This window comes from Camellia sinensis, chromosome 15 (genome assembly GCF_055761805.1).
Source record: "Camellia sinensis isolate YWXY chromosome 15, ASM5576180v1, whole genome shotgun sequence".
Taxonomy (NCBI): Eukaryota; Viridiplantae; Streptophyta; class Magnoliopsida; order Ericales; family Theaceae; genus Camellia; species Camellia sinensis.
In genome coordinates, this window is record NC_138975.1 from 133,796,663 (window position 1) to 133,812,198 (window position 15,536).

At 33.0% G+C, this 15,536-nt stretch overlaps 1 protein-coding gene and 1 long non-coding RNA gene across 2 annotated transcripts; one reads left to right on the top strand and one right to left on the bottom strand.

Moving 5' to 3' along the window:
- The first annotated feature begins 419 nt into the window (after positions 1-419).
- Positions 420-7,619, top strand: LOC145813755 (uncharacterized). The gene is made up of 2 exons (XR_014357003.1): positions 420-912; positions 7,369-7,619. It is a non-coding gene; the product is annotated as an uncharacterized LOC145813755 (long non-coding RNA).
- On the bottom strand, positions 3,947-14,448 carry LOC114273100 (F-box/kelch-repeat protein At3g06240). The gene is made up of 4 exons (XM_082909689.1): positions 13,015-14,448; positions 11,934-12,147; positions 8,794-9,105; positions 3,947-4,145 (listed from the first exon to the last, which is right to left on the bottom strand). The coding sequence occupies exons 1-3, from the start codon at positions 14,193-14,195 to the stop codon at positions 8,812-8,814; spliced, it is 1,689 nt and encodes a 562-aa protein (XP_082765815.1). The 5' UTR covers positions 14,196-14,448; the 3' UTR covers positions 3,947-4,145; positions 8,794-8,811.
- Positions 14,449-15,536: the final 1,088 nt, after the last annotated feature.

Genomic DNA, 15,536 nt, shown 5'->3' on the forward strand with positions numbered 1-15,536 from the left:
AACCCTAAATGAGACCATTGTGACAGAAGACAACCAGCTAGGACCAGGCTCATCTGACATATCAAGCCTAGGGAAGGAAACTAACAAAACAGAGAAAGAAAGCCCAAGATTTAGCCCATGGACTAAAGCCCTCAGCAAAAGGAGAAGAGTTAATAATGGTAAGGCCCAAAAGGCTATCATTGGCCAACAATCCAACAAATTTGAACTACTTCAAGAAGAACAAAGTTAGTCTTAAATCCAAGAAGCTTAGTTAAGGCAGGAGATACAAGGCCCAAGCCCAAGTCGAAATGAAAATAACTTTAGATATAAGGCAAAGGCCCAAGATCCAAAAGAAAGCAGGCTCCAAAATAGAGCAGGTAGCATTTCAACAAAGGATAAAACCAAAGAGGAAATTTGGAGAGGAAAGAAACCAATGAATAAAAGTTTGTCACAGACTGAGCTTGTTATCAAAAAGTTTGAAAAGAAAGTTGTCAGTTCCCAAATGCCAAAGCCAAAAACATCCCATCCTCTTACAACCCCCAACTACTCCATCCATACCTCTACATTTAGACCCAACTCCACCTTCATCACCCACGTCAGTATTAACCCTAACCCTGAAATTGTTCCTAATCCAGTATCTCAGAACAAGATTGTCACTCGTGAACTACCTGATAAGGACGAAGAAGATAAAGGCCAACAACCCAGTGGAGATAGAGCACCACCAAGTGGCTCACCATTGAGTTATGATTCTACTAGCACCAGAGAGAGAAGCATGTTACCACATCGATTTAATATGGTGGGTAGAAGCAGTGGAGCTAGTCCTCAAGCCATGGTGGAAGACAGAAGCCAGCCAAGAGAGCCACTTCATAATGGTAACTCCACTTAAATCTATGGAGGAAAGCCATAGTAGGATCAAAGCTATTGTTGTTGGAGGTAACTCCCCACTACCTAATCTCAACCAAGTATCATCTATGGATCTACTACTCTGGAACTGTAGAGGTGTCGGTTATGGAATGTTTAAGAGAAATTTTGAAGATCTTATGAAGAATTAGAAACCTAATATTGTAGTTCTCATGGAAACTAAAGTCGAACTGGGTACGATGGGTTTGTTCTTCAATAGGTTAGGGCTTACTTCATCTGCACATGTTGATCCCATTAGCAGGAGTGGTGGTATCTGGTTGCTTTGAAATCCTAACCAAGCAAATGTTAGAGTCTCACAAGTGATTACGGCAACTATTTCTCACCAAGGTTACCCAAATTGAATCTTATCAGCTGTCTATGCGAGTCCTATTTAAAATATTTATAATAAAAAAAATACAATGCACAAATGTAATAAATACAACATACATTAAAATAAATAAATAAATAAATATTTACAATAAAAAATGGTTATCCTAAAAAGATAAAATTAAGAAATTTTTTTTAAAAATAAACCCAAAATAATTTCAAAATATAATTCACACTTATTTTCAAAAATTTATTTTTCAAAATACAACTTAAACTCAAATTATAATTCTAAAACTAAATCAAAATAACCGTGACTTTTTAATAATAACTTTTTAACTATTTTAACTAATTCCCAAACTCACCTTTATTCTTCAATTTGATAATATTTCCTCCGTCCTAAAATATTAACCCTTTATTTCATTTTTTATTGTTCTAAAATATTAATCTTTTTCAAAAATCAACAACTAAAATAGTATAAATTTCTTATTTTTCCATTCTATTAAATTCATTAACACAAAAAATACAATTATAACAATTAATATTCTCTAAAAAATATACTATTAAAGAGTAATTTTGGAAAATCAATGGATCCGTTTGATTAAATTTTAAAACTATGATTTGAGTGAAGTTATATTTTATGTTTTGAATTTTTAAATTATAATTTGAAAAAAAGAAAATTTGTTTGGTGAATTTTGAAAATTATTTTGAAATAATTTATAATTTTTTATTTTGTTTTTTTTGATTGATTGATATATAAAATATGAAAGAAGAGAAGAGATATAAGAGAAAAAAAATGATTGATTGATTAATTAATAATAATAATACAATATGAGATGAGTTTTAAAAATAATTTTAAGTTATATTTTAAAAATATGTTAGATTAACATATAACATTTAAATCATGATTTAAAAATAGAATTAAATTTTGAAAATAAAGCAAACGCTATTAATATTTTTAAAATACAATAATTATATTATTAAAAAAATTATTATTTTAAGATAGAAACAATAACATATTTGACTTAGAATTTTAAATTTGAAAACACATATGAGGTGTTTTGAAAAAATAATTAAAAATTAACTTTATAATTTTTTTTATTGTTTTTACTGTTTCATGTAAAAAAATAATATAATTTAAAATAAATTAAAAACTGACTTTTAATTTTTTTTTTTTTTCTTTTTTTTTAAGAAAGTTGTCAAAACAGACCTGTATATATAGATTGATTAATTAGATGATTGATGGATGGGATTGGCTGCAGCCATCTACCGATGTGAATTTGACAGATCTTTGTTTTGATAAATGAATTCAATGAAGGAATCTGTGATCCTTATCTTTACAAACTCATGGTAGAGAGATGGTTCTCGATACAATGAATTCGTATTCAAATAGTTTAATTTATAAAATTAATTTATAGTATATATAAAATTATCGAATCAAATAATAAATTATTTAAATTTAACTTAGATCTTATTTGGTAATATTATTTTTTAATTTAAAATTTTAAAAATTATTAAAAAAATTAAAAAGTCAATAATTTATATTAAAAATAAAAAAATTTATTCTTTCTACTTTTTATATATCTTTTCATAAAAAATCATTCCAAACATATTTAATTTTTTTTATATTATATTTTAACTAAAAAATAAAAAAATTACAAAACGAGGCCTATTCACCTAACAAATTAATCTTAAATGAGCTTTTAACAAACTCAATACAATCCAAGCTCGAATAACTTCATTCGTTCAATAGAGTCCAGATCCCCTCCTTGAGCCCCTCCTTCATTCCCTCCTTGTAGGGGCCTTCGGGTCCACTTTGAGGCCCAGTTTTGATAATCTGAATCGTTCATATTTTTAGATTTATTCAGTATAGTATACCTGTAAAAAATCAAGTTGATCGGATATCAGAAAGTATGCGTTCAGAAAATTGGGACTACAAACTATTTTTTAATAAACAGTTTTCCGAACACATACTTTATGATATTCGATCAACTTGATTTTTTACAGGTATGATATAATGAATAAATCTAAAAATATGAACGGTTCGGATTATCAAAACTGGGCCTCAAAGTAGACCCGAAGGCCCATGCAAGGAGAGAATGAAGGAGGGGCTCAAGGGGAGGATCCCAATTCCGTTCAATAACTCTAAACTACTCCCTGATTTATAAGCCCAACCAAATAAAAGTAAGGGCTAGTTTGACATGTACTAAATAAGTCAAAAAGTCACTATCTTATTTAAGTCACATCATCTTATTTAAATCACATCACCTCTCTAACACATCACATCAAACCCAACCCAAACCCAACCCAAACCCACCAATAAATCAAAAAGTACACTTTTTTAGGACATCCCAAACCAACCCTAAACTAGTTCTTTTCTCATAAACACATCCTCAGATATGTCACGGCTGAGCTCCAAAAAAACAAAAAACAAAAGAGGCTTTGTTTGGCAAGGAGTTTTGAGGTTATTTTAGTCACAAAAGACAAAATAGACTATTTTAGCCACAACAAACAAAACGTCACATCCAACTCATAATCGTTACACTTTTCTCTCACAAAAAAAGTCAAAAAAGTCAAAAAGTCAAAAAATCCTTCCCAAACTAAGTTTTTTAACCCAAGTTAAAATAGCTAAAAAAATTAAAAAACCAAAACGCCAACCCACGTCCCAAACGAAGGCAGAAAGAAATATGTAAAGGGAATAAAGTTAACAATTCAAGTTGATTGCCAATGCAACTCGACAAAGTGCAAAATATATAATTCCAAATTAAAATGCAAATGTTAGCATTACAACAAAGTACACTTAAATTCCAAAAATTACATCATCAGCTGAGACATTTAGATATTAACATTCATACCTGGATCATCATCATTACCTTTAGATGCCCTTGAAATTGAAATAGGGGAAACTCATATCAACTCAACCCTTCTTTCAGATTAGGTCCCTGATAAAGAAATCACCAATTATAGCTCATATTAAAATAAATAAATAAAAAATTGGGAACCTTTCTACAAAATAATTAAGTGCAAATGTCAAGTAGATGCACACACAAACATTCCTTAACAAGCAAAACTAATGAAACATAGGACAACATATACCTCATAATGATAATATACCAATGTCAAATTAAAACAAGAAAGTCTATTCTTACAACCCAAATACAAAAACTTGTACTTAGCCCAAACATGTTCCAAACGCGTCAAATCCAATTATGCTAGTTCATGTTAAATGTGGCAGTTGATATGTAAGGTTTTACTATTGTTTTTGCACCTCAGGTGGCCAAAAACAAGTTTACGTTTTTTTGAAAGGAAAAACGAAGGAAAAAAATTCACTAAAAATGAAAAAATATGAAAACATAAAAAACTTAATTTTTAGAAAATTGAAACCAAACAAAGTGAATGGTTTTACTATTATTTTTGCTCTCCTTTTCATCTCTCTTGTGCATATTTCACTGACACCATACACAAGACCTATGTCAAGTAATCAACATCAAATACAGGAGCATCTTCAGCACATCCATTGAGTTCTTCTATCCTCCCAGTCAAGGCTCAATTGTTCTATACACCAAATCATTCAAGCAAAATTCTGCTGACTTATTTCTCTCCCTATGTACCTATATTTTCTTCTTCTTCTAGAATCTAGATCTTATTAATAAGTAATAAAACGTTGGCTTGTGTGTGAACTCCCAGTCAAGACATGTATCTCTGCACCAAGGCTCGAGCGTACTTAATCTACTTGCTTTGTACCTAGATCTTAATAAGCTTAAAAGTTTGTTTGTGGCATAGCTTCCACTTTTGGTATAAAGGCTTTTGTAGTGATTCTTCTTTTGTTCTTCTAGATTTTAAAGAGCTCAATTCTTTTGTTGAGCATTTTTTATCTGACATCTTTGTTTGTAGGTTTCACCCCTTTTGGCATCTTAATACTACATTTATTTGGAGAAAAAGAAGCTTGACAATAAAACCAGATTACCAATTACGAACACTTCACCTGTTCATTGAGTGTTATAGCGATTCCGGTTTCCCCCCGTCATATAGAGTGTTCCGAACTTAAGTTCCGTGGTTGGTTGTTGTTATCTATATCTTGTTTCCGTCATTTAATTCTTTATATTTGAGTTTTGGGATGTGTTGGGTAAGTTTGGGACAAGTTAGTTGGGTGTTGGAACAAATGGTTACTGTTCAGAATTTGGCATCTTCGCTCGAGCGAGGCTTTTTGCGCTCGAGCGAGCCTTAGATTTTTGCTTCTTCGCTCGAGCAAGCTTTCTTTAATGTGTCTCTTGGCTCGAGCAAGCACTTTTGCGCTCAAGTGTGCGTCTGCGTCTAGTTTGGACCTGAAGGTTGGTATTCTTCGCTCGAGCAAGCTTTCCTTTGCTCGAGCGAGCAAGCTCTATGTTTTGTGTTCCTTCGCTCGAGCGAACACTCTTGCACTCGAGCGTGCGTCTGGGTTGCAGACCTGAAGCTTTACATTGTTCGCTCGAGCGATGCTTCCTGCGCTCGAGCGAGGTTCTTTTGTGTCTGGTCGCTCGAGCGACCACTCATTCGCTCGAGCGAGCCCTGTATATATCAGATCGCAACATCGTGATTTTAACCACTTTTTCATCCCTTTTTTCACTCCAAACCCTAGATCCGACTCCCTCTCTCTCTGAACACTCTCTCTCTCTACAAATACACCTCGTTGTGGTGGTTTTCTACCCTAATCCCTTTGTATAAAAGCTTGAGTATTGCGTAGGCTTCGTTTTGATCCGAAAATCCTTGGATTTAGAGCATCTTGAGTCTTCCTTTTCGTCTCCTTTGGGCTTCTCCTTTTGAGGTAGGGACAATCTACTCCTTCCTATGTGGGTGTTTGGAAAATGGGTTTTTATGTAGGTTTTTTTAGTTGTAGGATATTATTGGATAAAAAAATTTTGATGTTTGGGAAGATAGTTGGATTTTTTTGTGATTGGATGTAATGTTTGTGAGAGAAAAAGTGAAATGATTATGGGGTTGGATGTGATATTTTGTTTGGATTTGTTTTTTTTTATTTTGCAAAAAGTTTGTCTTTTAGTGTAAAAAATCAAAAAAAATTCAACACACAAACTTCCCAAACACCACCTATGGGTTTTGACATAAATATTGGTTATTTTGTATAGATGGTGGTGTTTGAGAGTTTTGGGTAAAGTTAGGGTTTGATTAGAAATTATAAAAGAGGGGTTTTCATGTCTTTGGGCTCCTTTGCGTATGAGAGGTCTTGAGATTGGATCCATTTGTGTATAATTGATGAAGTTGAGTATTTGGGACTTGACGTTTAAGGATGGGAAGTTTTGCCCTAGTTGGAAATTAAATAAATTATTTGGTATAATATGAAATTGATTTGAAGATTATGAAATTGGAAGAAATTGTAATTAAATGGTGTAATTAGATTGATAAATCACTCACTCATGGATAATGTAATAATTTATCTGTTTGATAGATTTGTTTATTTATCTAGAGATAACTATTTTAGACAATCGGTGGAGGATAGCTATAGTTGTTGTAAAACTATATGATGATTAGGTAAATTGAAACTAATAAAAGGAATTATGTTACTAAATATGACGGGTATATGTGCTTAAATTGATCATTGTATATGATAAAGTGTTTAAATACATTGCATATATATATTTGCTTGGGAGGAGATAGGGAATGTACTCCATTGTGTGGGAGGAGATAAGGGATGTACTCCACTGTTTGAGAGGAGATAGGGAAAGGACTCCATTGATAATTAAGTTGACCAGAGTGTCCAGGATGAAAATCCCGAAATCTTATATACGTTTGAATAACGTTGATGATTGAAGTATGAATAATATGAGTTGTAGTCTTATTTTGAATTGTTGACAATTGAAGTGTTAATAATATGAGTTGTAGTCTCATTTTGAATTACGGATAATTAAAGTGTTAATAAAATGAGTTGTAGTCTCATTTAAATTGTTTGGATAAATAATGAAATGTGTTTATGAATCGATTTGGATAAATAAATGGAAGTGGATTGAAATACTGTTGTAAGTGTCGATTAATTTTGAAAAGGAGATATGTTGGTTTACAAGTGTTGACCATTTATCAAATACTAATGTTTTAGTCTTTTCTCATATTTAATTTAACACATCTCTACTGGGCTTTGGCTCACCCTATTTAGGACACCATTTTCAAATACAGGTGATATGCCGCCTTCAAGATCTTAACTTGGGAGGCTTAAGAGTTGAAGACTCTGTTTTTGTTATTTGTTTTGTTGATTTCAAGTAAATGCAAGCCAAGGGCTCTACTTGTAAAGAGTTAGCACTCTTCTTTTGGTTGTATCCAAGTGTTGACTTGGAAAATTCTAAGCCTGTAGGGTATCTACTTTTGTTGTCAACATGTAACATCTTTTGTAAACAGGACTCTGATGAATGAAAACATGATGTTTCCTTTAAGATTCTAGGACTTGTAAATGATTGATTATGTATTATTTTGAAGGCATTACATGGACCTTTCCTCGAACCTATTATGCCTCAACATTTAATTGTCCAAATCCTTGGGTTTAAAAGGCCCAACATTTTCGGCAACCTTGTGTCCGATAAGGAATCATTAATTAGGACTTGATTTTTTTCCTCTTTTCTTAAGCCAGCCCAATTTCAGAGACATATTTCCTCTAGGCCTTAATAAAACTCATTCTATCTTACAAACCCAACCCCTCACTAACAAACTCCTTATTATTACACCCACATTATGCAGGTTCTGATTCTTCTTCAACTTCATAGATAAATAACTTTTAGATAGTTTTATATATTCATTATATGCCATAAAAAGACAAGCAATTATTATGTCATATATATATGAATTTTAATTCAAAGATAATAACTTTTACATAGCTTAAATATTTATTATTTTATTATTGGATTCCAAGTTATTTTATTCAAAGTTACATGTTTCATGTTTGTCTAAGCAATCCAAGTCTGAAATTTTTTTTAAAATAGTTGGACATGATTGGCAAGTGTCCAACAAGTGCCCGTGTCCAACACGACATGCCACCTATGTGGAAGTGTTTGTGCTTCGTAGACGGTTAACTTCATTCCCTCTCCTCTTAGTCACATTTGAATTTACCTCCCCAATTAAATTTCTTGAAAGGGACCAAAATTCCTAGGAATTATTAGATCAATTTGGCAACCCAACCACCATTTTGTTCTATTGACCAGTCCTCATTGAAATAATATCTGACACCTCAAGCAACAATAACGACTCACCACTCCTATCACCATCAAGAGAAACCCATAAACCATATGCCAACAACGTTGACAACATTTAAAACATTAAAACTAACAACTAGACAAGGTTTTGAATAACACTAGCAAATGTAAGGTAATTAAAAGATGATACATGAATATATATGCATGAAAGTATATAATACAACAAAAATCAGAAAACAATTTTGCCAATAAGAAACAGTTCGTGCAACCTCTTCAACATATTGATTTTATCTAAAGATACTACAAATATCATAATATTTCCAACTCAAACAACACGAAAAACAAGTGAACTCATAGATATATTAATAACCAAAAGCACACAATTCAATAGAAATTTTTAATAAGCTTTAGATTGTACCTGGAACATGGCTGTGCATTAGATGCCAGCACTGTAATCCGTAGGTTTTAACGATTTGCTAATGATCTGCATTATCATATCCTTTATTTGAGACAACTTCTTCAGCCCTTCAGCAGATTCAGCCTTCATTTTTATTAAATCTGCCTCCAAATCCTTGCCTTGGCCTGAGGAGGTGCATCCATTCGAATCTTTGCCCTTGACGCCCACACCCTTGCCAAGAACACTACTGTTGCTCAGTTTCTCAGCTACATCACAATCATTCACCACGGAACCTTGAGAAGTGGCAGTGAGCATCATCGAATCAATTTGTTCCTGAAAAAAATATATTAGATACATCAAAAACATCACACAGTAACTAATGAATGCCAGAAACTGCATAATTAGATTGACTTATTATGTAAGCAAAGTCACATTCCTTTTATGTTAATTCATACTATTTATGCTTAATAAAGTTTCGAATACATCGTAGGGATCATTTCAACAATTAAAGTGGAGTATATGAGGAAAAGGTCGGCCCAACTCTTGGATACACGATTTGCATGGCTTATATGAAAATTAAGCAAAGTGAAGAGAGGAAATGTGTTTCAATGTGTGGGCCGAGGCCCAGCTGTAGATACACACGAAAGGCCATATTAGTTGTGGGGCAAGAATACCAACCAGACCCTGTTTCTGGATAATCTATTCAACCACAACTTTTTTTTTCTTTCTATAGTGTACTAAATTATTAGGCATATCCCATGACTCCTGGGCAGGAATCCCATGATGTTGCCATAAAAGTTCCTTAACACTTGTTCATATAAAAAATACAATAAAAATTCACCTTGAATTTACATGTCACCCAAGGTTCTGAAAAGCGGTTGTGGACGCCGTAACGGTGGCAGTGGCACGGTTGCGGTTGCGGTTGGGGGTGTAAAGACCGTAACATAACGGTTGCGGTAACCGGAACTGTGAATTTTTTTATTTTTAGCATAATTTTAAAAAAACTTACCAATGCGCATATTTTTTTTCCATGATCATATTTATTGGGTTTAAAATAAATATTGATCAATTGTTGTAAATTTTTAAGTATGATCCAATATATTTTATATTTTTAAATCACTATAAAATGAGTTTTTTACATTTTATTTTAATAATTAATGACTTTATATTATACAAAAAATCCATCACTAACTATTATATATAAAATAAATAATGACAAAAGTAAGAGAATAAATAAGAGCCTAAATATATATATATATATACATATTTTAACGAAGCCAAATAGATAATGATCACATTTTTTTTTAATTTATTATTATTATTATTATATATAGATAGACACACACAAACAAAATAATTGAGTGATAGCAGCTGAATAGAATAGCATAAGTCTTACAGTTTTAACAAATCAATAACATGTTCTTCATATTCCCTCTTCTCTCTCTATCTCTTGCTCCTCCATCTTCTCTCTTTATCTTCCCTCTTCTCTCTATCCCTCTTCCACCATTTTCAGCTTTTTTTCTGTTTTTTCAAAAGAAACAGTTCGGAACCGTTACGTAACGGTGCGTAACAGGCTGTTATGACCGCTACGACAGCCACTTTTTAAAACCTTGATGTCACCCTAAATTCCTAACTGGAAATCTATTTCAGTTGCTTTCCCTTTCCAAAAAGTTTGTTTTCCTAGAATCGACATGCTCATTCAAGTACCACCCATTCAAAGAGAATTTGAAAATTTTGCCCCAAGTCCTTAACACTTGTTCTTTTAGACTTCATTTCTCCTACAAATATGTTTCTCTAGCATCCAAGAATACCAAACAATTTTTGAGAGAGATCTTTTCCTACAATACAAATATGTTTCTTTAGCATCCAAGTGTGAATCCTACTCATTCTGCAAAAACAAAGTGTTAATGCCACTCCCATACTATTTGTCTATGAAGCACGGACACCTCTCCGAGGGCTCCGTACCAGTGTCAGACACGTGTCGGACACGGACACGCGTCGGACACGCGGTTGACACGTGTCTGACACGCACCAGAGAGTGTCCCATTTTTTTTTTTAATTTTTCAACATCCGGACACGTTCAGGACACGTTATAGACACGTTTGGGACACGCGCGGGGCAATTTCACAATTTACTAAATATTTTTGGGGTCGATTTGTAACTAAGCAAAAACAAATCTGCGATTTTGCCCTAATCTACTTCAAACTACTTCGAAGAGTAGAGAAACGGCAGAGAAAGGGTGAGAGAGAGCACCTGACTTCGTTGTTCGTCGTTCGTCTTCGTCTTCTCTCCTCGTCGATCGTCGCTCCTCGTCGGGTGTCTGTCGTCGGTCGTCTATCGTCGATCGTCTCTCGCCCTTCTTCGATCTGCGATCTTCATTCTTCGTCGATCGTCAGTCGCTCTCTCTCTCTCTCTCCCCCTCTGCTCTTCTTTCCTCAGACGATCGAACTCATCTGATTTTATCATATTTTTTTCTTTTATTTTTTTTTCTTTTATTCTGATTTTAATTTTATTTTTTTTTTCTTTTTTCTGATTTTAATTTAATATAATTTTTTCTTTTCTTTTATTTTTTATTTTATTCTGATTTTATTTAATTTTTTCTTTTCTTTTATTTTTTATTTTATTCTGATTTTATTTAATTTTTTCTTTTCTTTTATTTTTTATTTTATTCTGATTTTATTTAATTTTTTCTTTTCTTTTATTTTTTATTTTATTCTGATTTTATTTCATTTTTTCTTTTCTTTTATTTTTTTTATATTCTGATTTTATTTTTTCTTTTCTATTATTTGAGTATATAATTTTAATAATGTATGTTTATTAATTTTATTATAGGAAATTTTGAAACAATTTTATTTTGTATATTTTATTACCTTTATTTGATTTTTTTAATAATTTTATGACATATAATAAATAAAATTAATTATATATACTGAACGAGTCCCCAACGTGTCATGTCCCCTATTTTTTTAAAATTTACGTTTTTGCGTGTCCGTGTCGTGTCGCGTGTCCGTGTCCGTGCTTCATTGCTATTTGTGCAAACGGTGGATTGTTTTTTCCAAGGTTCCTTAATACCCATTATCATAAACCTACTTCCTTGCATTTCCATCAGTTAACTTGTCAAAAATAAATCAATCAGTTAAATGCAAGTTTATAAAACTTACGTTGCTTGAAACATCCCTGAGTTGAAGTGGCAAAAAAAAAGTAAAGAGTTTGGCAAAGTCCTCAGCATTGTGTTGAGGCCCCATTCTTGCCATGGCCTCAATTGCTACCTCTATCTCTCTCTTTATCTCTTCAAATTGGAGGCTATATTTACGATGCTGCCTTCGAATATCAATCACAAGTGCATCAATTCGTGCTTGAGAGCTTTGGTCAAACCTGGAAACCGCAAAATTAAATGCACAAATTAATAAGAATTCCAATGCATTACAACTTGATAACAATTTCGACTGCCTAGTGTGGAAATCAACATGTCAATCTACCTTCTACAAGAAACAAATAAAAACAAGGATATATAACCATACATAAGTGACCACTATTCCATTTATCACCACACTCTACAAACCATTTATTTATTTATTTATGATAAACCACAGGCATTTTTTTTTTATATTTTTTATGTCTAAGACAATAGGAAAACTATGAAAAAAATTATCAATATTCTCAACATGACTAGCACAAAACCCACCCATGTGGAGAAACAGCAACATTAGGCCTCCTCTTTTGGACCAAGTCACAAGTATTAATCTTACCGTGACAAACTGTCCACAAAACCCGCAACTTTTATGGGCACTTCAGCCTTCTACTGCATCATTGACTTGACAGACCAAAAAACCAGAATAGACATATCATCAATCAAATAATAGAATATAATATGGCATGTATAAGAAACAAGGCAATTACATCAACAACAACAAAAAAAAAAAAAAATTAGCAAGTCTTGGCAAGCATGAAAAGAGTCTCCGGATTGAATATGGATTAAATGTTACAAGTTCAGCATACAAATTCATCTATTTCCCACCAGTTTTTATGAGCTAATATTTAATCCCATTATCAACCACTGCCACAAAAAAGTATTCAACACTGCTGACCAGTGTTCATAGCATTCCGGAACAATTTAACATCCAAAACCTGAATATTACGGTTTGACATATAGGCAGGCAACCAAATCTAGTGGTATATAATATGAGTAAGATAAAACTGAGAAAATTAAATGATGAAATTTGAGTTGAATCAAGCTTTTACCTGTCTTTCGTCTTTCTGCTCACTCGCCTTCTAGAAAATGCATCATTTGGTTTATCGAGTAAGATTAGGTTTTCCTCATAAGTATCAACAACAAAACGGTATGCAGTAGCATAAACTCCCAAATTCTTGATTTGCTGGCTCGAAGGGTCATATGAAGATAGCACCCAATCACTTGGTGCATTTGCCTCCAATAATATATGACCATTATTCCGTACACCTAATAGCTCCGTAATTCCTCCACTTAGATCAACGGTGAACTGTTTACACAGAGAATCAACTACACCATACTCTTTCATCATCCAAATGGAACAAAACTTGTTTGCAGCAGTATTTTCGTAACATAACAGAGAAAGCAATCCTCCAAATACTGAAGTACGGACCTCGGTTAGTGGGCCTACAATACCATCCGGTAACAACATCATTTGAAACACCTCATCACACAAATCAAACGACAAAATCAACTTATCATTGGTTTTCTTCATAGTCGCAACAAAATGAACCGCCCCTTCTAAATAAGCAGCGAAGCGCCCTGAATAACTTATAGTAATCCCATCCGGATAAGAGTTGCTCCCTGTGCTAGACATTCTCCACGAGCCCGCATTAAGGGAGTAAACCTCAATGTGTGTTGTAGTTGTTGGCTGCTTCACATTGGGCAATTTAGTTGGATAAAAGTCCGCTATTCTAACCAATTTATAATCGTTGGTTCGGGGAACAAATCCAAACCCATGATAATGCATAGGGGTCTTGACAGTAGGCTTGGGCATAGCCATGGACTTTCTAATCGATGGGTTCCAAAGAAAATACCGATCTTGTTCGTGAAGGCAAAACAAACCTTTGACAGACCCAATTGCGAAAAAAAAGTGGAGACGACGACTCTTAATTGGGAATTCAAGTTCTTTATATTCATCAAATGAGTCTTGAGAATCAAGAAATAGTTTGTAGTGCTCTGTTCTGGGATCCGAAGTAGAAACACATTGCCTAACGATCATGAGTGGGAGATTATCATAACTGTTTATGTAGGTATTGGAAGTAAGAGAGTGATTGAGGTGGGTATTGATGAAATTAGGGCTAGTGACGAGAGAGTACCATGATTTGGAAACAGACCTGAATTGGATTAGGGGTTTGGTGGGTAGTCTGTGGAGGATTTCAACCACAATTTCGTCTGGAAAAAGGTCCGACATCGATATGACAATTGAATCGTGCTTGCTTTCTCTTCTTCTTCGTCTAGGGCTTGAGTTCAGCTCTCAAGCATTGGGGCTTTGGATACGTGTTCTGGTATTGTATTGGCCAGAATAGAATACTATCAAATATGAAAATTTTAAAGACAGTCACCCGCGAAACTCAACCGCTGTCTAATCATCAAATAGATTTTGAAAACGAAAATGAAAAAAAAGGGAAAAGGGGTGCCGGCTCACTGCTGTGCCTATTCCACCCATAGTTTTGCTTTTTTTTTTTTTTTTAATATAATTTTTCCTTTGTTTTTTTTTTTTTTATTAGTGCGTGTTGTATGCATGGCACACCCTGCTGTAGGCACCGCTTGTTCGAAAAAAAGGGGCGGTTAAGTTAAATTCCCTAAAAAAAACAGTAGTGATTTAGACGTCTGAAACTTCAATTCCCAACACCTTCACACACACGTGGCGAGTGATGATTGGAAGAGAAGAAAAAAAAAAAAAAATGACCAATCAAAAAAGAAAAGGGGTTAAAGGAGGTAGGAGAAAAAGGGGTCCTACTCTTTAGTTGCAAATCAATCCGATTCCAATCAATTTGATTCGATTTTTTTAACGTACAATTCAATTTGATCCGATCTCGATCATATCTGCAATTTGATTTGATTTTTTTAATATGCAATTAAATATAAGTTTTAAAATAGACGAATCATATTTTCAATATAAAATGTTAGTACTAGTTAGAAATTCAGGATTCATTTAGAATGTGAATTGTTTTTTAATTTTTTAACTATTTTAATTTGGAATTAAAAAGTTTTGTTTTGAATAAATTTTTAAGTTTTATTTTATTTTTTGAAAAAAAAAATGATTATAATTTAGCCTATTTTATCTTATATACCTATTTTAACCAAACTAATGTCCAAACGGGGCCTCAATTTACAAGTATATTGGACTGTTTACCTACTATAAACACTCAAATGTATTATTAGTATTAATTATGGAAGGTTTTTGGGTCTCCAGTATTTTAATTATTCATACATATGTAAATTATAATTTTTAATTTCACAATTCATCAATTATGAATAATATTTAATGATCATATTATGACTCTATGAGTGATTATAAAATTTTTAAGAAAGACAATTTCAAACCTAACCAAAATGTTTTGAGTAATGCTAAAAATACTAATTAGTGCACCAACTAACACACTACAAAACATACATGTAAACTCCACCACTTGACATCTTGAGTTATGTTATGGATCCCAAATAAATTACCAAACAAATCACCAAATCTCTCACATTCATATAAGACTCACACAAATCACATCTATGTGAATCCCATACCCATGTCAGA

Excerpts from the sequence above, each read along its gene's own strand:
- LOC114273100 (XM_082909689.1), bottom strand. The coding sequence starts at position 14,195 with ATGTCGGACCTTTTTCCAGACGAAATTGTGGTTGAAATCCTCCACAGA. Across the intron at positions 12,148-13,014 it reads AGCAGAAAGACGAAAGACAG|GTTTGACCAAAGCTCTCAAG; the intron begins GTAAAAGCTTGA and ends TGCGGTTTCCAG. Across the intron at positions 9,106-11,933 it reads TCAGGGATGTTTCAAGCAAC|GAACAAATTGATTCGATGAT; the intron begins GTAAGTTTTATA and ends TATTTTTTTCAG.